Source organism: Lepus europaeus, chromosome 18 (genome assembly GCF_033115175.1).
Source record: "Lepus europaeus isolate LE1 chromosome 18, mLepTim1.pri, whole genome shotgun sequence".
Lineage (NCBI taxonomy): Eukaryota > Metazoa > Chordata > Mammalia > Lagomorpha > Leporidae > Lepus > Lepus europaeus.
The window spans coordinates 18,662,189-18,687,821 of NC_084844.1; the positions used below are offsets into that span (position 1 = coordinate 18,662,189).

General features: G+C 46.4%; 1 protein-coding gene across 1 annotated transcript in view; it reads right to left on the minus strand.

The window, feature by feature from the left end:
• The window catches only part of LRRC37A (leucine rich repeat containing 37A), a 44,519-nt gene extending 19,429 nt beyond the window's left edge, over positions 1 to 25,090 (minus strand). Inside the window, exons 1-8 of the mRNA XM_062175051.1 lie at positions 24,476 to 25,090; positions 22,885 to 24,226; positions 20,569 to 21,729; positions 20,118 to 20,451; positions 17,393 to 17,464; positions 14,811 to 14,882; positions 9,999 to 10,070; positions 9,372 to 9,452 (exon numbers count right to left, since the gene is read on the minus strand). Of these exons, the coding sequence (XP_062031035.1) occupies positions 9,372 to 9,452; positions 9,999 to 10,070; positions 14,811 to 14,882; positions 17,393 to 17,464; positions 20,118 to 20,451; positions 20,569 to 21,729; positions 22,885 to 24,226; positions 24,476 to 25,075 (3,734 nt within the window). The 5' untranslated portion in view covers positions 25,076 to 25,090. The remainder of the gene's footprint in view (positions 1 to 9,371; positions 9,453 to 9,998; positions 10,071 to 14,810; positions 14,883 to 17,392; positions 17,465 to 20,117; positions 20,452 to 20,568; positions 21,730 to 22,884; positions 24,227 to 24,475) is intronic.
• Between the last annotated feature and the right edge of the window lie 543 nt (positions 25,091 to 25,633).

Consider the following 25,633-nt stretch of genomic DNA (forward strand, 5'->3'; position numbering starts at 1 on the left):
GCTAAGTTGCTACCTGTGAGACTGGCATCCCGTGTAAGTGCTGGCTCCAGTCCCAGCTGCTTCCAGTGCTCCCTCCTAATGCTCTGGGAAAGCAGCAGAAGATGGCCCAGCTGCTTGGGCCCCTGCACCCACGTGGAAGATGAGTTCCAGGCTCCTGGCTTTGGCTTGGCCCAGCCCTGGCTATTGCAGCCATTTGGGAGTAAACCAGCAGAGGGAAGATCTCTCTCTCTCTTTCTCTCCCTCTCTCTGTGTCTCTCCCTATCTCTCTCTATAACTCTACCTTTCAAATAAATAAATAATTCTTTAAAAAATAAAATGATAGCTGTTACTTTAACCTTAATTTTGAGAGGACTAAATATAGAAATACTTTTCAAACTTCATTAATTTTTTAAGAGAGCCACAGTGAGAATTAGTTTCTCTTTTTATTCCTATTCATCTTCCTTAATTATTTCCCATGATTAAATATTTAATTAGTTCATAGCCATTGAGACTAGAGATTTAAAATCATGTTGTAGGTGATGTCAGTGAAAACAGAGGAATAAGGACATCTGAAAATTCATTCCTTGGGCTAGTGATGTGGTATAGCAGGTTAACCCACTGCCAGCAAGGCCAGTGTCCCATATGGGTGCTGGTTCGAGTCCTGGCTGTTCCACTTCTAATCCAGCTTCCTGCTAATGGCCTGGGAAAGCATTGGAGGATAGCCCAAGTGCTTGGGCCTCTGCACCCACATGGAAGACCTGGAAAAAGGTCCTGGCTTCTGGCTTTGGTCTGGCCCAGCTCTGGCCATTGCGGCTACTTGGAGAGTGAACCAGCAAATGAAAGACCTCTCTGTCTGTAACTGTGCCTTTCAAATAAATAAATATTAAAAGAAAAAAATCACATCAATAACCTAAAATTCCACCTGAAGAAATTAGGAAGAAAAACAAAAAGCCCAGCAAACTAAATCCAAAGCAAGAAGAAGACACAAAGATTAGAACAAAAATAAACAAAAACAATAGAGAAAATCAACATAATAAAAAATAGTTTCTTTGAAAAGATCAACAAAACGGAAAAAACTTTAGTCTACAAACCAAGAAAAAAGACACCTCAATTTATTGAAATCAGAGATGAAGTGGGGGGCGGTGGTGCTGTGGTGCATCGAGTTAATGCCCTGGCCTGAAGCACCGGCATCCTATATGAGTGCCGGTTCGAGACCCAGCTGCTCCTCTTCCAATCCAGCTCTCTGCTATGGCCTGGGAAAGCAGTAGAAGATGGCCCAAGTCCTTGGGCCCCTGCACCCACGTGGGAGACCCAGAGGAAGCTCCTGGCTCCTGGCTCCTCGCTTCTGATCAGCTCAGCTCTGGCCATTGAGGCCATCTGGGGAGTGAACCAGCGGATGGAAGACCTCTCTCTCTCTCTCTTTCTCTCTCTCTCTCTCTCTGCCTCTCCTCTCTCTTTGTAACTCTGACTTTCAAATACATAAATCTTAAAAAAAAAAAAAAAAGAAACGGACGGGGACATTACTGTTGACCTTATAGACATCAAAAGGATTATAAGGGAAAACTTTGAGTACTGGATGCCAATCAATTAGAAAATGTGAATGGAATTGAAACATTCTTTTTTTTTTTTTTTTTTTTTTGAGAGGCAGAGTGTATAGTGAGAGAGAGACAGAGAGAAAGGTCTTCCTTCTTTGCTGTTGGTTCACCCTTCAATGGCTGCTGCGACCAGCACGTCTCGCTGATCCGAAGCCAGGAGCCAGGTGCTTCTCCTGGTCTCCCATGCGGGTGCAGGGCCCAAGGACTTGGGCCATCCTCCACTGCCTTCCCGGGCCATAGCAGAGAGCTGGCCTGGAAGAGGGGCAACCGGGATAGAATCCGGTGCCCCGACCGGGACTAGAACCCGGTGTGCCGGTGCCGCAAGGTGGAGGATTAGCCTGTTAAGCCACAGCGCCGGTCTAAAACATTCTTTTTTTTTAGAGATTTATTTACTTATTTGAAAGGAAGAGTTACAGAGAGGCAGAGGCAGAGAGAGAGAGTGAGCAAGCACGCTTCCATCTGATGGTTCACTCCCCAAATGGCTGCAATGGCTGGAGCTGGGCAAATCAGGAGCCAGGAGCTTCTTCCGGGTCTCCCACGTGGGTGCAGGGGCCCAAGGGCTTGTGCCATCCTCTGATGCTTTCCTAGGCCATAGCAGAGAGCAGGATGGGAAGTGGAGCAGCCTGGACTCAAACCGGTACCCATATGGGATGCTGGCACTGCAGGGGGCAACTTTACTGCTACACTACAGGCGCTGGCCCCTGGACACTTTTTTAGAAGGACACAAACTACTGCAACTGACTTGAGGAGAATTAGCGCATCTGAATAGATCTATATCAAGTAAAGAGACTGAGGCACAGGCATTGTGGTGCAGCAGGGCAAGGTGCCGTTAGAGACAACCACATCCCATGTTGTGGTACTACAGATCGAGTCCTGCTTCTTTTCCAATCCAACTTCCTGCTAATGTACATCCTGGGAGGTAGCAGAGGATGGCTCAGCTACGTGGTTCCTGCCACCCATGTGGGAGACCCAGTGACGTTCCTGGCTCTTGGCTTCAGCCTGGCCCCACCCTTAGCCGTTGGAGATATTTGGGGAGTGAACTAGATCGATTCTCTCTCTCTCTCTCTCTTTCTCTCTCTCTCTCTCTCATGTTCTGCCTTCCAAATAAATAAAAATAAACTTTAAAAAAAAGTTAAGGGGCCGGCGCCATGGCTCACTTGGTTAATCCTCTGCCTGCAGCGCCGGCATCCCATTTGGACACCAGGTTCTAGTCCTGGTAGCTCCTCTTCCAGTCCAGCTCTGCTGTGGCCCGGGAGTGCAGTGGAGGATGGCCCAAGTGCCTGGGCTCCTGCACCCGCATGGGAGACCAGGAGGAAGCACCTGGCTCCTGGCTTTGGATCGGCATAGCTCCGGCTGTGGCAGCCATTTGGGGGAATGAACCAACAGAAGGAAGACCTTTCTCTCTGTCTCTCTCTCTCTCTCTCTCTCTCTCACTGTCTAACTCTATCTGTCAAATAAAAAAAAATGTTAAGTGATTGATTTAGTAATCAAAAAACTTCTCACAAAGAAAAGCTCAAGATGAAATGTCTTCTCACTGGTGAAATCGATGAAATAGTTAAAGTCCTTCATGAAATCTTCCAAAACATAGAGGAAGACAGAACATTTCCTAACTCACTATGTGAAGCTGCTTTTACTGCGATACCAAAATCAGACAAAGATATAACAAGAAAAGAAAAATTACAGGCCAGTATCTCTTATGAATACAGATGCAGAAGTCCTCAACAAATACAGCAAATCGAATTCAACAAAGTGTTAAGAAAGATTATAGACTGTGACCAACACAAATGTGAAGTTGGTTCAACAAATAAAAATCAATAATTGTAATATGCTGTATTAGTAGAAAAAAGAAAGAAACATGATCATCTCAATATATTAGTAAAAGCATTTAAAAGATACAATATGCTTTCACTATAAAAACAACATTAAATTAGGATCAAATGGAGAGCAGCAGTGAAAAGCCCATGGCTACATCACTGAATTGTGAGGACTGGAAGCTTTTCTCCTAAGATCAAGGACAAGGCAAGGAAGTCCTCTCTTACCACTTCTATTCAGTGAGATTCTAGCTGGTAAATTAGGTGGAGAGAAAAAGACATCTGTATAGGAAAGAAGGAAGTAAAAGTATATCTGCAGATGATGTGTTCATCTTGTGTGTAGAAAACTATAAAGAAGCCATACTCAAGGGAAAAACTAGTAGAGCTAACACATGATTTCAGTAATGTTGCAGGACACAAGATCAATATGCAAAAATAAGTTGAATTTCTATAGACTACCAATTAATAATCTGATAAGAAATGATATTAAGAAAAAATGTCAAGTACAATAATCTCAAAAAGGAAAATACTTAGGAATACATTTAACCAAAAAGATAAGACTGAAACTTCAACATGTTGTTGAACAAACTTAAAGATCTAAGAAAATGGAAGAACAGCCTGTGTCTATGGATCAGAAAACGGTACTGTTAAGAAGGGACTGTCCTCCAAATTTATCTATGGTTTAGCGCTTTTCCTATCAGAATCTAAGCTGGCTTCTTTCCATATATTGACAGATTCCTATGATAATTCAAGGGACCCAGAATAGCCAAAACAATGTTTAAAAAGGACAAAGTGGGAAGACTCAAACTTCCCAATTTCAAAGCCTGGAGGCAAACACTTAGCCTGCCAGTTAAGATGCTGGTTAGAATGCCTGCATCCCATATCCAGTGCCTGGGTTTGATGTCTGGCTCTGGCTGCTGACTTCAGCTTCCTGTTAATGCAGACCCTGGGAGCCAATAGTGATGGTTCAAGCAATTGCGTTCCTGCTACCCATGTAAGAGACCTGGATTGAATTTCCTGATCCCAGTTTTGGCCTGGCCCAGTCCTGGCTATTGTGAGCATTTGAGGATCAAACCAGCAGATGAGAATTCTCTTCTCTGTCTCTAAAGAAAAAAGCAAATTAAAAGCCCACAAGAAAACACAATTCAAATCTACAGCAATCACAGTATGTATGGTACTGGAGTAAGGATCGACATATAAATCAATGGAATAGACTTGACAGTCTAAAAATAAACCCTCACATTTATGACCAATTGATTTTTGACAAGGGCATGAACATAGTGCTGGGACAACTGGATATCAGCATGTAAAATAAGGAAGTTTGGCCCCTGTACCTTACACATGTATAAAAATAAGCACAAAACACATAAAATACCTCTGTGTAAAAGCTGAAACTATGAAAACTCAGGAGTAAATGTTCATGGCCTTGTATTAGGCGAGGGCTTCTTAGATATGTCATTAATTGTATAAGCAATCAAAGCAAAAATAAATAAATTGGATTTTGTCAAAATTAAAAATGTTTGTGCATCAAGGACACTATCAAGAAAATGGGGGCAGGAGCTGGCACAGCAGTTGAGTTGCTGCTTAGGATGCCCACATCCCATTCAGAGTGCCGAGTCGAAGTCCTGGCTACTCTGCTTCCAATCCAGCTTCCTTCTGGCGTGCACCTTGGGAGGCAGCAGGGCATGGCTCAAGTATCTAGGTCCCTGCCGCCAACATGGAAGACCTGGACTGAGTTCTTGGTGCTCCCGGGATAAGCCTTGCCCAGTCCTGGCTGTTGCAGGCTTTACAAGAGTGAACCAGCAAATAGAAGTTCTCTCTGTCTCTCTTGCTCTCTATGTCTCTCTGCCTTTTAAATAAAATTAAAATTAATTTTAAAAAAGCAGGTAAAAAGATAACACAGTATGGGGAAATATTTGTAAATCATGTATCTGATGAGGGTCTAGAATCCAGAATGCCCAGAATATATAACAAACTTTTCAACTTAATAAAAAGGCAAATAGATCAAGTTTAAAATGGCAAAAGGATTTGAATTAACATTTATTTAAATAAGATATAAATGACCAACATACCTATAAAAATATTCTCAACATCTTAAGTCATAGGAGAATGCAAATCAAAACCACAGTGAGATACTACTTCAGCCACTCACTAGGATGGCTATAATCAAAAAGACATGCGATGACAAATGTTGACAAAGACATGAAGAAATTGGAACCTTACTACATGGCAAGTGGGAATGTCAAATAGTGCAACCAGTGTGGAAAAGAGAGGGGTGGTTCCTCAGATAAGTTGATCACAGAGTTACCATATGACCGCGCAATGTGACTCCTAGTACACACTCAAGAACAAAACCACGTCTGCACAAAAAACTTGCACATGCATGTTCATAGCAGCATTATGCATGATAGCACCAACATGGAACTAACACACGTCTGTTAGGTGATGACTGGGTGAGCTGGTATTGTGGTCCATCTGCACCATCAAGAATTACCCAGTGGGAAGGGATAAAGTACTGGCGTGTGTTACAGCATGGACGAACCTCAGAAACAACACGCCATGTGCAAGAAGCCAGGCACAGAAGGCCACATACTGTGTGACGCATTCATATGAAATATCCAGAATAGGCAAATCCAAGGGAACAAAAGCTAGATTAGTGGTTGCCCGGGCCGGGGTAGAGGAGGAGGCACTTCCTGGCGCAGTGCCTCTTTCTGGGATGATAAAAATGTTCTGGAATCAGATAATGCAGATTACTGCACAGCCTTCTGAATGCACTAAACACCACTGAATTGTACTCTTTATACTGATGCATTTTAGGGCATGTGGATTTTATCTCAATTTAAAAAGAGCTTTAATAGGGGCCAGCACTATGGCGTAGTGGGCCAAGCTGCCGCCTGCAGTGCCAGCATCCCAAATGAGCGCCGGTTCTGGTCCCGGCTGCCCCACTTCTGATCCAGCTCTCTGCTGTGGCCTGGGAAAGCAGTAGAAGATGGCCCAAGTGGGAGATCTGGTTGAAGCTCCTGGCTCTTGGCTTTGGATCTGCCCAGCTCCTGCCATTGCAGCCATTTGCGAGTGAACCAGCGGATGGAAGACCTTTCTCTCTGTCTCTCCCTCTCTCTGTCTGTAACTCTCTCTCTCAAATAAATACATAAATCTTTTTTAAAAAGTGCTGTAATAGATAAAGCACAGGTGCCAGAAAAAGTCATGCTGGGAGTGGGGAAAGAAGAGACTTCCGGGGAGCCAGGGTCAGTGTGAGGCTGAGAGCCACGTCGCTTACTCATGCCTGTGATCTCCCCTATTCTAGCACATTCTTCCAGATATTTTTAGAGCATGAACTTATAACACTAGTTAATATTTAAAATGTATTGTGGAATAAAAGAATATATCACATGCCTGCTTAAGCATGGTTTCCCAGATTGAACTTTGAGCATCTTTCTTTTCTCCCGGCACTAAAACCTCCAAGATCACCAGTGGCCACTGTGCAAGTAGGCTCCTCCGCCTCTACCTCTCCACTTCCTGCTTTCCTCGGCCATAAGAATGATGGTACAGCGTTAAGTAGCCAAAATAATTTTACAGGTTTGCTGTTATCCTTCCCCCAAATTACCCCAGTTCTCCAGTACTTCACTCTTGTTTTTTTTCTCTCGCAGACAAGCCTGCGTGCGGATGTGCTCGGTCTGAATGAGGCATCGCCTCTCTACGCAGTAGAGGCCTTCACTTCTAAAATCACTTCTAAAACCATAAAGTGACAGAGGATTTTTTAAACAATAAGCCATCAGTCTGGACTCGTGTAGGTGAATGAAGGGGAGGCCTAAAGAGAGAGTCCAGTTAACATTTATAATTATCAACCACTGCTGGTTTTCCATAACATAGTTCATGCCAGATCTCGGCTGAGGTTTGATTATTATGACGATTCAGGATGGCCCGTCCCCAGGAAGCTCTGGGCCCATCTTTGAGGTGGATTTCAGATTCATGACAGACTGAGCCGCCACACTGCTCACTGTGCAGTCAGCGTCTGTCAATAACACAGGTGTCATTCCAGACGGGACGTACGGGGCTGCGAGTACACGACACTGGAGCAAAGACAGAGTTTGCTGGGCCTGAACCTTATCTAATGTGGGAAATCTGTAATAAACATGGCAAAATTATGAGTGTAAAAATTGCTACGGCCCCTCCCTGGACCTTGGAGGAGGCCTCTGCAAGTGCAAGGCCTTGAAGCTTAGGCTCCACTCAACTCACAGCGAATCCACCTCAGCTGCACTTTTTAGGCCTCTTGCAAAGCAGGGAAAGTATTGTTTCAACTTATGAAACCCCAGCCATATTGGTCCTAATATCACTGGCATCTTCCTGGACAATGGGCCTTTGAGAAGCGAGGCAATAGACTTGTATATCACAATGGCAAATGTTTCCTAAGCAAATTAGCTTTAATACATTATGGGACCCCAAAGAAAGGAGGCCAGCCCCCAACACACACTTGGTGTATTGAGACCATTGTGCCAATCTTTGAAAGCAGCTGTGAGTTAGTTACATCCAGATCACGTGGTATAGGAATTAGTTTCCTACACCAGCTAGCTCTGTGAAGCAAATGCCTCTGTCTTTTGCTTAAGATGAACACGAAAACCCAAGATAAACAAACTGGTGCCTCCTCTACTGTGCACCGTTCCTAACCCACCTGCTCCTACTTTGTTCCCCTCTTTGACCCTGCTGTACAGATGCTAGCGTGGCTCTCACCTGTTCTCCCATCAACGTCCAATCTTCCCCCTTCTGGTATGAAACGGTCTTGCAAACAAAGCTTCTGTCCCAATGTGTACGTCCAGTGCTTAGCGCAGCACCTGACACTCAGTGGGCTTGCCACTCAGTGAACGGTTTTGAGTGATTCATTACTTTTTATGCCCTGTGCTTCCATGGGTTTTTCCACCTGTGTTGCCTACACATAACCATAGTGAAACTCGAGGATCCTTAAGGACTGTGCTGAGGAATACTTGGTTTGGATGGTGAGTTGAAGCCATTTCTGTTGGTACCACCAAACCTCCCGGTGGAGGGGTCTAGGGAGGAAGCTCGCTGGTGTGTGGGCAAAGGGAAAATAAACTCTCCACGTTCTTCCCCAAGTTAGGCTCCCGCAAATGAGTGAGGGAGAAAGGAGGCCGCACAGCCAGGATCTGCAGAAACTGTCAGTTCATACCCAGACTTCCTGAACCCCTCCCTTGAACCCAAAATGAACTGTGAAGTTGGGTTTCTGAACCACAGGACAGGTGGATAGTCTTTTCCCAAGTCAGGCTTAGAGGAGTCTTTATCTTGAATCTAAAATCCACCCCCCTTAAGGCCATGACCATCACAGAATTGTTGAGCTGAAAGGGAATAAAAGCTCCACTTTTTGTTGAGGTGTCGTCAAAACATATGTGGAATCAGGCTACAGCAATGTGTCACTTCTCATACCACAGCTTTACCTAAACACTACCTTTGCTTAGGGTTCCTACTGCCCACAGATAATTCATAACTTCAGAGATAAATACCTCTTAGGAAAAAAAATGATCTGGGTGACTGGGGAGAGAAGTGCTCTGTGTTGAATTTTCAGTCATTCTTTCTGCTTTATTGTTTAAAAGAAACAGACACTGAGAAAGTGCCAGCACGTTTTGCTCCCCAGAGTGAGTAGCAATCAAAGTTAAATTCAGAAGTGGCATTTCCAGGGCCATGGGTATCAGAGCAGCCTCACGGGGCTCTTGTGCGGTGCTAATGGGAGTGCTCCTTGCTTGGTGCCTTCTCTTGCCCAAGCCCAAATCAGCACTGGGAAAGTAGAGCATGCCATCTGTCACACCAGCTTCTCAGCCTCTTTGTACCTTGGTTTCCTTATTTGAAAAAAAAAAAAAAAAAGAATGGATCTTAAGGCATATTTCCCAGTGTACACAGGCTTGCACTCAGCTAAGGGTAGGTGTGCAGGTGTTACACATGAGCAGTTCTTTAGTATGTGTTTGTCTTCTGTTTCACTTACACCTTATTCAAAAACTGCATCCCGTGCCACGCCTGGAAGGTCCCAAAGCTCAGCTCTGTGAGTAAATTGCAACCAAGATTTCTATAAAGAAACACACAAATCAAGAAGAAGGAAGTTACTCTTTCAGAACATTCCTCCTTCAGCAGTGATTCTAATTCATATAGATGAAATGGCACCCACACACTGAAGAAATTTCAGTTGGAAAACACTGGCTTATGACTTATGTTCTCCATCTACACATGCAGTGAATCAGATGCGTCAAATTAGGCTCAGCAGATACTAGTGCTGAGTGACGGTTAGTCCTCCAGAACAGGGCTTCACCACGGAAACATCATTGACGTTTCGGGCTAGATAATTCCTGTATGTGGTGGGGTTTGTCCTGCACGTGGTAGGAGGCTGAGGAGCGCCCTGACCTTGGCCCATGGATGCCAGCAGCATGTACACAGCTGCCGGATACCACGTGGGTGCAGAACCACAGCAGTGAGCGCGCTGCTCTGTGATGACCACTCTGTCCTGGGCGTCTCATACTGTCTCTGCTGGAGACTGAAAGGAAGTGCTAGCTAATCTTAGTAACTTTCTACAATTAAGTTTTATTATAATTCCAAATATTATGAAATTACAACTTACATGAACTGCAAAAAAGGGAGTGACTCAAATGTACGTCTTTCAATAGACTGTATTTTATTGCAGGATAAATCCCTAGGAAAAGGAAAAGGGAAATATTGCCTTGATTAGCTGTTAGATCGCTACTCAGTAGGAATGAATAGAATTTATATTTGATAGTATTGAGTATGCAGTTTTAAATTACATCTTTGGACCTGTATTTGAACCTTCCAGAGCTCCTAACCCTGCTTATAACCTTTCCTTAACAGTCTCACCTTCATGGTCATCACAAATAAAATACACAGCTATAGCTCTTGATAGATTTTGAAGGCGAACTTTCCTGATAGTAGGAGAAATGATTGGATGATCTTTCATAGTCTCATCAAATTCAAGATGTGAGCAAAGTTTTTACCTCTATCTGTAATTTCTAATATTGAAAGGAATATTCTCACATTTTTCTACATTCCTGGTTTGGTTCTGTTTTTCTAATCTAGTTAAGTACCATAGGAAATAAAAGAGAGGGTTCAAATGACTTGAAAGGAAATTAGTCTTCAAGTTAATACATGAGTTGTTTGAGCTAATTCAGAATTATCCTGTCATTAATAGAATTTCTTTTCTGGTTTCATGTTGCCTTGATATTCATGAAAGCAGTTTTTTCAGTTGTATAGTGGGAGAATAGCAGGAAACAACATGGTACTGGCTTCTTATTTGAAAACATTCACTCATGACCATATTTCCATGGATTCCAGCTCATCTCTCACTTTTCACCCAGCTGGCTGCAACTGGCCTCTCTCTGCTGGTGTCTCCATTTCTAGTCTCTCCTTTTGAACTCTCCTGAAGTGGTTCTCAAAGCCCGGCGTCACCTAGGCACTGAGGACGTACATTCTCAGCCCTATTCCAGACCCACTCAGCCAGTAGCTGTGACGGGAGGTCTAACAGGGCCTCCAGGTGACTCTGACTAGGCTCAGAAGCACTGAGCCTAGTGACAACGTGGCTCCCCATGCTGGCTCCTTTGCTTGACATTCAAAGCCCTGGGAGCCGTGGCTTCAAGCTCCTACTTTCTCCCTTGTACTCTACAGATACTCGTGGTGTTCCTCAGATACTGTCCTGTGTTCTGCCTGTCTCCCACTCTCCTTCTGCAAGCTTAGAACATTCTCCCCAAGATCTGTTTCTGATGATACCCAGTGGCCCTTCAAAGTCCTGTCCAGCCAGCATTGTTCTGCCAATGTCTTCCCTGATCCATCTTAAAGTCTCTTCTCCTCTCTACTCCAGAAACAATGTATGCATGGTGTCTATACCCATTTATTTATTTATTTATTTGACAGGCAGAGTGGATAGTGAGAGAGAGAGAGACAGAGAGAAAGGTCTTCCTTTTTTTTTTTTTTTGCTGTTGGTTCACCCTCCAATAGCCGCTGCGGCCGGCGCATCACGCTGATCCAAAGGCAGGAGCCAGGTGCTTCTTCCTGGTCTCCCATGCGGGTGCAGGGCCCAAGGACTTGGGCCATCCTCCACTGCCTTCCCGGGCCATAGCAGAGAGCTGGCCTGGAAGAGGGGCAACCGGGATAGAATCTGGCGCCCCAACCGGGACTAGAACCCAGTGTGCCCGCGCCGCAAGGCGGAGGATTAGCCTGTTAAGCCACGCCGCCGGCCCATACCCATTTCTTTTTAACATTGTCACTTTTGTCTCCCACTTGTTCAAATCATAAACTTCTTGTAAGCATGGACTTGGCCTTGCTCATTTGTGTTGCTTACCATGTTTAAAACTGGCTCATGGAGTTAGAGCAAATTCAAATATTTATGAAGTAAGTGAATAGTTAAAGAATGAGTAGAAGGGAAATGTGCCTATTTAAAGGAATGTGGTTTGGCTACTCCATGGCCCCTCTGCAGCATTTGGTCATCTACTTAGAGCTTGTTGAATCGTGGTTTGATTCAAGTGTGTGTCTCCCCTGCAAGATCGTGAGCTCCTAGAAGGGTAAGAATCCTGCCTTACTCATTTCTGTGCCTCCAGTACTAAGCAAAGTGGGTGGCATTCTGTTTTGGCTTTTTTTAATATTTATTTATTTGGCAAAGTTAAAGAGAGATAGATCTTCCATCCGATGGTTCAATCCCCAAATGGTCGCCATGGCCAGAGCTGAGCCGATCCAAAGCCAGGAGCCAGGAGCTTCTTCCAGGTCTCCTACATGAGTGCAGGTGCCTAAGGACTTGGGCCATCTTCCATTGCTTTCCCAGGTGCATTAGAGGGAGCTGGATTGGAAATGGAGCAGCCAGGACTTGAACCAGAGCCCATATGGGATTCTGGTGTCACAGATAGCACCCACTATGCCATGACGCTGGCCCCTCTTTATTTCTTTTTTAAGGGAAAGAGTTTATTGGGGGCCGGCGCCGCGGCTCAATAGGCTAATCCTCCACCTGCGGTGCCGGCACCCCAGGTTCTAGTCCCGGTCGGGGTGCTGGATTCTGTCCCGGTTGCCCCTCTTCCAGGCCAGCTCTCTGCTGTGGCCCGGGAGGGCAGTGGGGGATGGCCCAAGTGCTTGGGCCCTGCACCCACATGGGAGACCAGGAGAAGCACCTGGCTCCCGGCTTCAGATCAGCACAGTACGCCGGCCGCAGCGCGCCAGCCGCAGCGGCCATTGGAGGGTGAACCAACGGTAAAGGAAGACCTTTCTCTTTGTCTCTCTCACTGTCCACTCTGCCTATCAAAAAAAAAAAAAAAAAAAGGAAACCCAACAGACCAGAGGGAAGGAGCAAAGAAGGGAGAGGGAGAAGAGAGAGTAAGAGATCAAGAGACAGAGAGATCAGGAGACAAAGAGAGAGAGCGAGCGAGCCACGTGTTCAGGAACAGGTCCTTTTAAAACTTTGCTAGGGGGTGGACAGGGAAGTAGGAGCAGTGAATCCCATTAGGATGTGGCCCCTCTTTCAGCTTTTAAAAATTGATTGGCATTTTAAAAAGTGATGAGAATGTATATATGCTACCATAAAACAATTAGCTTACAAAGGATTTCCTATTTGAAGTAATTAATGGCCTACTCTATTGAGCAATTACATCATTTGTTTTTCTCCAGACCGTGTCTATAAGATTTGGATGGCAAAGGTGCCCAGGATGACCACTACAGAAGTGGTTGTCCCCTTAAGGCCTAGAAGGTTTGATCACTCAAAAAACTATTGTGTCATGGCTGGCGCCGTGGCTTAACAGGCTAATCCTCCGCCTTGCGGTGCTGGCACACCGGGTTCTAGTCCTGGTTGGGGCGCCGGATTCTATCCCGGTTGCCCCTCTTCCAGGCCAGCTCTCTGCTATGGCCCAGGAAGGCAGTGGAGGATGGCCCAAGTCCTTGGGCCCTGCACCCGCATGGGAGACCAGGAGAAGCACCTGGCTCCTGCCTTCGGATCAGCACGATGCGCCAGCCGCAGCGGCCATTGGAGGGTGAACCAATGGCAAAAAGGAAGACCTTTCTCTCTGTCTCTCTCTCTCTCTCACTATCCACTCTGCCTATAAAATAAATAAATAAATAAATAAATAAATAAATAAAACAAAAGACTATTGTGTCATGTAAGGCTTATTCTACCTATTTTCCTTAAGCTTTGTACATTTGAAAGAAGACTGTATTTGTGGGGCCGGCACTGTACTGTGGCATACAGGGTTAAGGGGCCGCCTCCAGTGCCGGCATCCCGTATACACACCAGTTTGCAGTTCGCATCCTGGCTGCTCCATTTCCCATCTAGCTCCTTGCTGATGCACCTGGGAAAGCAGCGGAGAACGGCCCAAGTGCTTGGGCCCTTGCACCCACAGGGGAGACCTGGAAGAAGCTCCTGGCTCCTGGCTTTGGCCTGGCCTAGCCACTGGCCTTTGTGCCCCTTGGGGGAGTGAACCAGCATATGGAAAATGTCTCTCTCTGCCTCTCCCTCTCTCTCTCTCTCTCTCTCTCTCTAACTCTGCCTTTCAGATACATTTTTTTAAAAAATCTTAAAAAAAAAATCTATTTGCTAAAGAGTACCAATAATTAGTTTAATAAAGATTAATGATACAATACCTCTATACCATTTAGCCATCATTTTAAACATCTATTTTTAATACAGTATAGCAATTCCTGCATTGAAATCCTTATTACCATTTTTTCTCCTGATAGCTTAATATTCTTGCTAATAGTATTTATACAGGTCATTAGTTTAGCTAATTAGTATTTCAAGGTTAATCTAATTCAGATTAAAATGTCAAAAGATTCTGAGTTAATAGTATTTAAATTAATATTGGTCATTTGTATTTCTTCGCCTTTAGGCAGAAATATAAGTTTAACTTTAATTCCCTTTATTCTACTAGACCAACTTGTTCCAACCTTTTTTGTAAAGGCCAGATGGTGGTATATGTTTGAGGCTTGGTGGCCACATTCTATCTCTGTTGCATCTTCTTCCTTGCTTCCTTTCTTTTTCTTCTACAGCCCTTTATAAATGTAAAAAGCATTCTTAACTTAGGGGCTGTACAAAAACAGACCTGGATAGGATTTGATCCATGAGTTGTTGATTAAATTTAAATATAAGAAAACAGAATATAGACACTTATGTAACAAAGTCCATATGGATGTCAGTGAATCAAATCTTATTACCACCTTCCTCTATAAGTTAAGTGCTTTTCTATCTGTAACTTGTCTATATAATTTTTAAAATACAAACTGCATAGTACATATTCAATGCTAGAGATGGTATGAGACCCTACACAGATTTAACAGAATTGCATAATTCTTTACTGAAAGAAACATTGGAGATTATGTAGTTTGAACCTCTTATTCATTTTATAGGAAGCATAACTAAATTATCATAAATAAATATGGTTAACTAACTTACAAATAGTGGAGGGATAGCAGGCCTTCAAATGAATCCTTATGTAATTCAGTCAAGTAATTTTCACTGAGAATTCTGGAAAATGAAAATTTATTTCTGGATCAAAATGCAAACTAACTACAATTATTTGCTATGTAGGAATAACTCCATATGCGGGGGAAACCTCAGTAGTGGTGCCATCTAGATACCATAATTCTAATTTAACTTCAAGTTGGTGTTGTCTGCTCTATTTTCATTCAAATCTTTTCTCACATTCTCCTTTTTCTGTTCATCTCTACACACACACAGACACACACACACCTACCCATCAAATCATATATTCAATGCCTACTCTGTAGATCACAAAGTCCCTGATAGACCTAAGTCTGTGTGGCACCAAGAGTGGCAGAACTGCCATCTCCTCCTCTCTTCTTCCAAGCCTTACTACGGAAGCCTCACGTGGAGCTGTGTCAGCTACCAGCTGCAGAGTGGGAAGCAGCGATGACGGCTGAGCTGTAGGAGCCCTGCCTCCACGTGGAGACCTGGATGGAGTTTCAGGCTCCTCGCTTCACCTGGCCCACTTGCAAACATTTGGGAAATGAAACAGCAAGTTGGGACACACACTCTCTCCCTGTCTCTCAAATAAATACAATTGTAAAAAGATTTTTCTCCTACCCCATCCCTCAGCCTTCCCTATACCCTTCTCCCCTCTCCAGAGTAACCTAATGTTTTTTATTTTTGTAGCAGATGACTGATTTTTCTTACAAGTTTGGGAAACAAAATCTCGAAATGTGATACAATCAAGAGAAATGTAAACCATATACAATATTTGAAAAATCCATAAATTAAGAGGCTGGCGTTGTGGCCAGCAGGTTAAAGTACCACTTGCTATGTTGGCATCCCATATAAGGGTGCTAGTTCAAGTCCCACCTGTGCCACTTCCAAGCCACCTCCCTGCTAATGCACCTGGGAAAGTAGCAGATGATGGCCTAAGTACCTGGGCCCCTGCCACCCACTTAGGAGACCTGGATGGAGTTCGTGACCCACCCCTGGCTATTGCAACCATTTAAGGAGTGAACTTGAGGATGGGGGATCTCTTTCTCTCTGTCTCTCCCTCTATCTCTATCACTCTACCTTTCAAAGAAATCTTTTTAACAAATTCATAAATTGAAATCGAATCCTAATTCTAGCAGACTAAAGGGCTTTTTTTAAAAAATATTTATTTATTTGAAAGGCCGAACAACAGAGAGAGAGGGAGAGGCAGAGAGACAGATTTTCCATTTACTGGTTCACTCCCCACATGGTCACAATGGCCAGGGTTGGACCAACCAGGAACTTGTAACTCCATCTGGATTGCCCACATGGGTGGCGGGGTCCAATCCATTGGATCATCTTCCACTACTTTTCCAGGCACATTAGCAGGAACCTGGATTGGAAACAGAGCAGCCAGGAGTTGAAGAAGCACTCCCATATGGGATTCTGGCATTACCAGTACTGGCTTAACCCACTGTGCCATATTGTGGGCCCCTAGGGAATTTATTTTAAAATAGGCATAATTCCTCTCCTTGAGACTACTATATCTATTTTATGTTTTATTTTTATTCAGAAGAATTTATGGCTTGGTATAAAAATTGAACCAATGATATGACATATAAACTTGTCATGAAGAAATGTCATTTAGTTAACCTTGAATGTTAAGGATTTTTTTCCAGCATTATTGATCTAAACTGATTCCCTCCACAAATCAATAAGAAAATGATAAAAACAATTCAATAATAGACAAAAGACAGAAACCTCAAAAAACCCACAAATAATCAAAATATAAAGACATTTAAATTCACAAATAATCAGAAAAATCCAAATTCAGACAGAACCTCTGTTATGCACCCACCACATCAGTAAGAAGATGGACAGTATCAGGGGGTGAACGGGTAAAGAGGGGGTGCGTGTTGTAGAACAGCTCTCTGCTAATGCGCCCAGGAGACAGCAGATGATGGCCCAAGTACTCGGAATCCCTGCCACAGGGACTTGGATGGAATTCCTGGTTCCTGACTTCAGCCTGGCCCAGCCCTGGCTATTGTAGCCACTTTAGGAGTGAGCTAGCAGATGGAAAATCAATCTGTGTGTGTGTCCCTCTCTCTCTGTGTGTGTGTGTGTGTGTCCCTCTCTGTCACTGTGCCTTTCAAATAAAAATGTTTTAAAATGAAAAGAAACCACATAGCATACCTGTTTTGCTATATGCAAAAATGTATGCAGGGAAACAATAGGGGAAAGGTCTGGGAGGATATATACCAAACTCACAGCAACTTAGCTCAGGGGTGGGAGGTTACAACACAAGGAACATTTTCACTATACCTATTACTTCCTTTTTATTTATTAAGACTATAATGCTGTATTGTTATTTGCATAATGAAAAATAAATTCAAGTGGTCTCATTTCAAATGCTGCATTTAGTTAAATTAACCATAGAACTGTAATCAATAGAGGTTGGTTTGCAATATAGAGGAGTAAATACCTTTTCTAAGAGAGACTGACCTCAAATACTGAACCAAGAGCTTACAATGCAGTTAGGTTTTTGTAATTGTATTTGGAGAGGATGTACTCACAGTTTCTCAACCCAGTGGTATGCTTTCCATACGTCGTCATCAATGTAGGAAATAGAATTTCCTTGGAAATTTCTGTAAAGAAACGCAGTTCATATTCTTGAATAGGTAGGAAAAGAATTAACAGAACAAGGGGAAGAGTCGTGGCGACTTCATGGGGAGTATTGAAATACGGAAAATACTACCAGCTTTCCAGTTTCTAGAATTGTCACCTTCCTGGTAAGCACAGTTAAGAAATACAGACTGCGGGGCCCTGGCACAATGAGGCAGCACCCAGCTTACCTTCCACTCTGTACAATCTCTATACAAGTCTAAACTGACTTCTTGTACAGATCAGTAAGAAAAGGATAATTCACTAGAAAACTGGGAGAAGTTTATCATTACCAGCAAGTAAGAATAAAGCAATAATTACCTATAGCAGGTAATTCTAACACTTGGGCCAGAGGCCCTCAGCTGAAATCTCTCCAGACAGTGAATGAACACGGACGGTTATCAGATGGGCTAATGTGCCGACACGGGCAGTCTCTGGGACAGAGTGCATGGGGGAAAAACTCAAACCACTGATCAGGAGCAAAGAATGACCTCCCTTGGGAGAAAATGTGAGGGGGAGAAATTGGAAGGCCGGGCACACAGCGATAGTAACGGGGGCTGTGCTATGGGTGCGGGAGCACAGAGGATGAGAGATCGAGGGTACGGGCTCACTTGGCTAATCCTCTACCTGCGGTGCTGGCATCCCCTATGGGTGTCGGGTTCTAGTCCCTATGGCTTCTCTTCCAGGCCAGCTCTCTGCTGTGGCCCGGAAAGGCAGTGGAGGATGGCCCAAGTGCTTGGGCCCTGCACCCGCATGGGAGACCAGGAGAAGCACCTGGCTTCTGGCTTCGGGTCAGCACAGTGCTGGCCCATGGCGGCCATCTGGGGGGTGAACCAATGGAAGGAAGACCTTTCTCTCTGTCTCTCTCTCTCTCACTTTCTAACTCTATCTGTCAAATAAATTTTTTAAAAAAGGTGAGAATGTACTGTTGAATGATGCCTGTTTAACAGAAGCTCTTAAATGCCTAATATTAAGTTCTAGCTCTGGATAACTTACTTCTACCTCTGACCTCGCCCCTCAGCCACAATGTCACCTGTATGGTTTATGTACATGTTTTTCTGGAGGGAGCAGAAATAAGTCAAAACAAATGCCTGTCTGCTCATCGGCCTAGCAGACATTTCCACTCAACCAGAAGCCTTTGTTTGCTTTACATTCACCAATAAAAAATAATTAAAATGGAACACATCTCCCTCAAAGTGGCTCTCCTTTCTGACTGCTGTTTCCACCTGTTAGGCCACTCGTTCTCACCATCAGCAAGGACAGAGCTGTGGAGCCACATTTTTTCATTTCTGTGCACCTGACCCCACAACTCTCTGGTCAGTCAATCCTTTCTTTGTAGTCCCCCAGGACTTCCTTTTCACTCCTATCACAGCCGCTGACTTGGCCCCACTCTCACTCTACTCCTGGATTTTGCTAGAGCTTTTCCTATTTGATGTCCCTGAATTAAGCTTCCCTTTCTAGATGACTCCACACACAGTCTCTAAACTAATCTTCCTGGGATGGGCATTTGCCTGGTGGTTAAGACACTGTATCCCACGTCAGAGTGCCCGGGCTTGGTAACCAGCTCCCATTCCTGACTTCAGCTTCCTTTTCTTTTAAGATTTTTTTTTTTTCATTTGAAAGACAGAGTTATAGGTAGAGACAGAGATAGAGACAGAGACAGAGAGAGAGGCCTTCCATCCACTGGTGCAGTCCCCAAATGGCCACAAAAGCCGGACCTGAGTCGATCCGAATCCAGAAGCCAGGAGCTTCTTCTGGGTCTCCCAGGTGAATGCAGGGGCCCCAGCACTAGGGCCATCCTCTGCTGCTTTCCCAGGTGCATTAGCAGGGAGCTGGATCGGAAGTGGAGCAGCCAGAACTGAACTGGCACCCCTGTGGGATGCCAGCGCAGCAGGTCAGCTTCTTACCAAGGCAGACCCTGGGAGGTAGTGGTGATGGCTCAAGCAGTTGTGCTGCTGTCACCCACATGGCAGCCCTGGGTTGAGTTCTTAGCTCCCAGCTTTAGCCAATCCAGTTCCTGATGTTTAGACATTTAGGGAATAAACAGTAGATGGGTGCTCTCTCTGTATCTCTCTGCCTTTCAAGTACATGAATAAAAACATCTTAAAAAGAAAATGATCAATTTTTAAAAATTTTTTAAATAATATTTCTGGGGGCAAGTGCTGTGGTGCAGTGGGTTAAAGCCCTGGCCTGCAGGGCTGGCATTCCATATGGGTGTCAGTTTGAGTCCTGGCTGCTCCTCTTCCAATCCAGCTCTCTGTTGTGACCTGGGAAAGCAGAAGATGGTCCAAGTCCTTGGACCCCTGCACCCATGGGGGAGACCCAGAGGAAGCTCCTGGCTTCAGATTGGCTCAGCTCTGGCCATTGTGGCCATTTGGGAAGTGAACAAGCAAATGTTAAAAGTTCTCTCTCTTTTCCCCCTATTCTGTCTGTAACTCTGCCTCTCAAATGAATAAATCTTTAAAAGAGAAAGAAAGAAAGAAAGAAAGAAAGAAAGAAAGAAAGAAAGAGAAAGAAAGAGAGAGAGAAAGTCAGGCAATGTAGGTTGAGGACCTGAAGGAGGCCCAGGGAGATCTTGAGGAAAAGGCTACCATGACAGGCAGGATGTGAGGATCTGTGAGGAAGGGCAGTTCTTACAAGATGATGAAGGTGCCATTGAAGGTACTGGGCGCTGGCACAGGAACTCTGTGGAGCTGCTGCCTTGGGCTGAGACCAGTACATGACAGTGTCTGGTCTTTGCAGGTACAGAGCTCACATATGTCGGTGTTTTTGGTGGCATTCTTTTCCTTTTGCACAGCTAAAGCATTTTCTGGGGTATAATTTACAGAATACTGGATCATGGGGAATTCCAGATCTGAAGGTTGACCTGTAACTTCAGGGAACTGTATCTGAATCTGGCCTGGAGGTACAGCTGTGGTCTTCAGGAGTATAGGGAGGTCAACCTGTGTAGCAGGCACTGGGATTTGGGTGAGTTCCAACTCTGACGGCTGAGCTGTGACACTGGGTGATGTTGCAGGCTGATCTTGATCCTGACCTGGTGTTGGAACTGCCGTCTCGTAGTACACTGGGGATTGAGCTGCAACCTCATTAGGCAGCTCTGGAGGCTGAGTTAGGGTCACCTGCGCGGTCGTAGGTTTGCCCTCTGTAGTGTATTGTGGAGTTCCAGTAACAGCCAGGCCCAGAGGTCTGACTGTGACTTGAGTCAGATTTTTATGCTGAGTCTGAATCTGGTCTGGATGGGAAAGTGTCACCTGAGAGTGCACTGGGGGAGGCACTGTCGTCTCCAAGGCTGTAGAATGTTCAGCCTGTGTGGGGGGTTCTGCAGTCATGGGAAGCTCTAACTTCGAAGGTTGAGCTGCGACACTGGGTGACATGGAATGTTGAGTTTGATCTTGACTTGGTGTTGGAACTGTCATTTCATAATTCACTGGAGGTTGAGTTACAGCCTCTGTAGGTAGCTCTGGAGGCTGAGCTGGGGTCTGCGGGATGGCTCGTGATGGTTCAGCCCCCACACTGGATCCTGGAGTTAAGGTAAATTCTAGATCAAAAGGTTGAACTGTGACTTCAGCCGCTTCTGGATGCTGAGCCGGAACATATTCTGAATGTGAAAGTGTTGCTTCAGGGTACAGTGGAGGAGGTATTGTGGTCTTCGGGGCTGTAGAATGTTCAGCCTCCACGGTAGGTTGTGGAGTTATGGTAAGCACTCCACTCAAAGGCTGAACTGTGACATTAGGTGATACCGGATGTTGGGTTGGGGTCTCCTGCATGTTTGAAGAAAGTTCAGTCTCTGTACTACTGGTTTCTGGAGTTATGGTAAGTTCCTGGCCCAAATGTTGAACAGTGACTTGAGTCAGGTTTAGATGCTGTGTCTGAATCTTGTCTGGATACAGAGCTGTAGAATGCTCGGCCTCCGTGGTGGGTTCTGGAGTATTGGTAGTGGGTAGGTCCAAAGGCTGATCTGTGACACCGGCTGACACTGGAGGCTGAGCTTGATCCTGGCCTGATGCTGGAGCTGTCACCTCCTGATACACCGGAAGTTGAGCTACAACCTCTGTAGGTGGCTGGGTTGTGGTCTCTTGTGTGGTTGGAGAAGGTTCAACCTCTGTATTGAGTTCTGGAGTTAAGGCAATTCCCAGGTCCAAATGTTGCTCTGTGACTTGAATCAGGTCTGGGTGTGAAAGTACCGCCTCAGCATATGTTGGAGGGGTCTTCTTCGGGGCTGTAGAATGTTCAGCCTCCATGGTGGGTTCTGGAGTAATGGTGAGCCCCAAGATCAAAGGTTGAAATGTGATGCTGGGTAACTCTGGATACTGAGCTTGATTCTGACCTTGTTTTGGAACTGTCACCTCCTGATATAATGGAATTTGAACTCCACCAACTCCCTTAGGAGGCTCTAGAGATTGACTTGTGGTATCCTGCATGGTTGAAGAAAGCTCACCCCCTGTAGTGGGTTGTGGAGCTATAGTAAGCTCCAGCTTCAGAGGTTGAAATGTGATCCTGGGTGACATCGGATACTGAACTGGATTCTGAGCTGGTGTTGGAGCTGTCACCTCCTGAAATACTGGGAGCTGAGCTACAACCTTTTTAGGTGGCTCTGGAAGTTGAGTTGGGGTTTCCTGCGTGGTTGGAGAAAGGTCACCCTGCTTAGTTGGTTTTGGAGTCGTGCTAAGTCCCAGATTCAAAGGCTGAACCATGACTTCAGTCAGGTTTGGTTGCTGAGCCTGAACCTGGTCTAGATATGGAAGTCTCACATCAGGGTATGCTGGAGAAGGCGTTATGGTAAGTTGCATGTTAAAAGGTTGAAATAGGTTTCTGGATAACTGTGGATACTGAGTTCGATCCTGAGTGAGTGTTGGAAATGTCACCTCCTGATATACTGGGGGTTGAGTTCCAAACTCCTTAGATGTCACCTCCTGCTGTGGCGAAAAAAGATTGGTCTCACTAGGGGTTTCTGGAGGGCGCTCTGATACCTCCTGTTGCGTTGCAGAGGAGTCAACCCTAGGGGGCTCTTGTGGTACAGATGGAGAGTCCTGTTGCATTGGAATAGGTTCTACCTCATTGGGGGGATCTGCAGTCTCATCTATGGCCTCTCGCTCAGCTGGAGAAAACTCTACCTTTTCAGTGGGTCCCAGGATCTGGGAAGGAGGATCAAGCTGAGTTGGAGAAAATTCAGCTTGCTGAGTGAGACCTGTAGGCCGAGCAAGGTCCTCCTGCTGACCTGGGAAAGATTCAACCTCTGAAGTTGAAGTTTTGGTGACCTTAAGGTCCACAGGTTTCTGTGTGGTTTTAGGCAATGTGAAATGATGACCTCTGAATAATACGGACAGATCAAGAGGTGAAAGTGTCATGGTATTCTCCGTCGAAGGCTCAGGCTGTTCCTGTTGGACTGATAATTGTTCAGCACCCACAGTGGGCTTTTGAAGAAGAATTGAGCTCTCCTGCTGGCTTGGAGAAGGTCCCTCAAGTTCTTCAGGCCGAGCTGGGACCCCTTGATCAGCTGGAGAATGCTCGTCCTCTTCAGGGGTGGTTGGCGGCTGAGCTATCGCTGTCCCGTGATCTTTGAAAGGTTCGGGCTGCTCAGGGTTCACTGAGGACTGAGCCGGGGCTTCCTGTTGGCTTGGAGAGGGTTTCTCCTCATGAGTAACTTCTGGAGATGGAACTGGTAAAGGTTCAACCTCTTCAAAAGACCCTGGAGGCACAGCTGGGGCCTCGTGCTGAGCTTCCGGAGGTTCCTCACCGTGGACTGGGACTGAAGGTTGAGCTATGGTCTCCTGCGTGACTGGAAATGTTCCCTCCTCTGCCGTGGGTTCTGGTGTTATGGTGAGCTGCAGGTCTGGAGGTTTACTTGTCACGTTGGGGACGTCTGGATGTTGATGTTGATGGGGACCTGGAGGTGGAACTGTCACCTCCTGATGCTCCGGAGGCTGAGCTGGGGCTTCCGGCCGGCTTTCCGAAGATTCGGCCGCCCCGGAAGACTCGGAAGGCTGTGCTGCTTGCTCCTGCTCGCCAAGAGAAGGTTCCGCCTCCGCAGTAGGCTCGGCATACTGAACCGGCTGCTCCAGCTCGCTGGGGGAGAATTCAGCCTCCGGAAGAGGGCCCAGAGTCTGAGCCGGGGCCTCCTGCGGGGCTGGAGCAGGCTCTGTCTCCATGGGAGGCTCTGCGTACTGAGCTGGCTGCTCCTGCTCACTGGGGAAAGGGCCCAGAGTCTGAGCCAGGGCCACCTGCTGGGCCGAAGATCCGCCCTCTTTGGTAGGCTCTGGCGTTATGGTAATTTCCACATCTGCAGGCTTAGCTGTAACGCTGGGCAAGTTATAGCTATAAGCTTGATCCTGACCTGCAGGTGGAACTGTCCACTCATCGCCTGGTAGAGTCTGAGCTGGGCTTTCCACAGGAACTTCTGGAGCTGGAGCTGGAGGCTCCTCCTGAACGGGAGGCCTGACTTCTGCAGGGAGCTGTGAAGGCTGCTCTGGGGCTTCCAGATGGCTTCCAGAGGGTTGAACTGGCTGCCCTTGCTCACTGGGAGAAAGTTCCGTGCTCACGGGCAGGCCCTCCTGCGGGGCGGCTGGTGGTCTAACCTCCTCAGCAAAGTCTGGCAGCTGAGCTGGGTATTCTTGCTGGGTTAATGATGGTTCGGGTTCCACAGGGAACCCTGAAGGCTCTGTACCCTCCTGGGGGGAAGGTTCCACCTCCTCATAGAGTTCCGGCGGCTGAGCCGGGGCCTGCTGCTGGGTTGAGGAAGGTTCCACCTCCTCATAGAGTTCCGGCGGCTGAGCCGGGGCCTGCTGCTGGCCCGGAGTAGCTTGAGCGTCGTTGCCTGCCTCTGGTGTTACTGTAAGCTCCACGTCCGGAGGTCTGACTGTGACGCTGGGCAAGGTTGAGCGCAGAGGTGGAAACGGAGCACTGACCTCATGAGGCACTGATGGTCGACCTCTGACTTCTTCAGTAGCAAACGAATGTTGGGCTGGGGCCTCCAGCTGGGTTGAAGAAGGTGCAGCATCCTCAAGGGGCTGTGGAAGCTGAGCTGGGCCCTCTGGCTGGGGTGAAGGGAACTGGAACTTCTCAAGAGCCTCCGGACTTTGAAGCTGGCCCTTGCGCTGGAATTGCGATGGTTCAACGTGCTGAAAGGGCTCTGAGTGCTCACCTGGGTCCTCCTCGAATTCCAGGGGCAAGCTGTCAGGATAGCTGACATAATCATCCAGAAAACTTTGATCTGGAAGCCCAAACTTTGCAAGATGTTTTGGAGTTCCAACAACAACCTTAGCAAGTGTCCGATGTCGAGTGAGATCCTCCTTCAGGTGTGGGGGTGAAACAATAAACTTGGTTGGCTTTGGACTCTGACTGTCTAGAGGTGGAACGAGTATTTCAAATGCCTGGTGACCCTTACTTTCTGGTTGAAGAGGCAGAGCCAGGGCCTGATGCTGGTCCCCATCCATCACCGGGACAGCCTCTGGGAGCCTTTGTTGCCGAGTGAGCTTGCTGTTCAGGTCTCGATACAGAACAGCAAGCTGGTCCAGCTCTGGGGGCAGCTCTGGAGCCGAATCCACGTCCAGAAAGGGAGCCAAGCTTGCAGTGGACTCTTGAGGTGGGACTAACATCTGGGAGGGAGCAGACGACCCCAGGTAATCAAAGCCGCCGGGATCTGCAGGGGGTGTGAGCGCATCAGGCGATTCGGGTGGGGTATTAGAGGAGTGTGAAGACCAGGGCTCAGAAGTCAGCTGGACTGGGTCCTGGGCCCCCTCCGGAGGATGAGTTGCCTGGATTAGCAACCACGATGGTTGCCACGCGAAGAGGACCCATGGGACCCACAGGCACAGATGAATCATCCTACGTGGAGTTTCTGGGACACCGTGGTTCAGGCCAGGGAGACACACATAGTGCACCCTGAGTGGGAGCCAGTGCATTGTGGCTGCTCCCCGCCACCTGTGCCTTAGCAACTGTGCATTCCGCCCCGCCCTTCACTTATGACACCTGACCTTTATTTACAAATCCTTGGTTAGGTTCTGCTGCTCTGTGTCCAGACGGCTTTTTCTCGGGCTCAGTGCCTCCATTCACCTTGCAGAGGTGACAACTGCCTCCCCACCAGATTTCCCCTCCCCCCGGGGCCAGGCAGGATGTGGGCCCAGGAATCTAGCAGCCCACTACAGTGGGGTGAA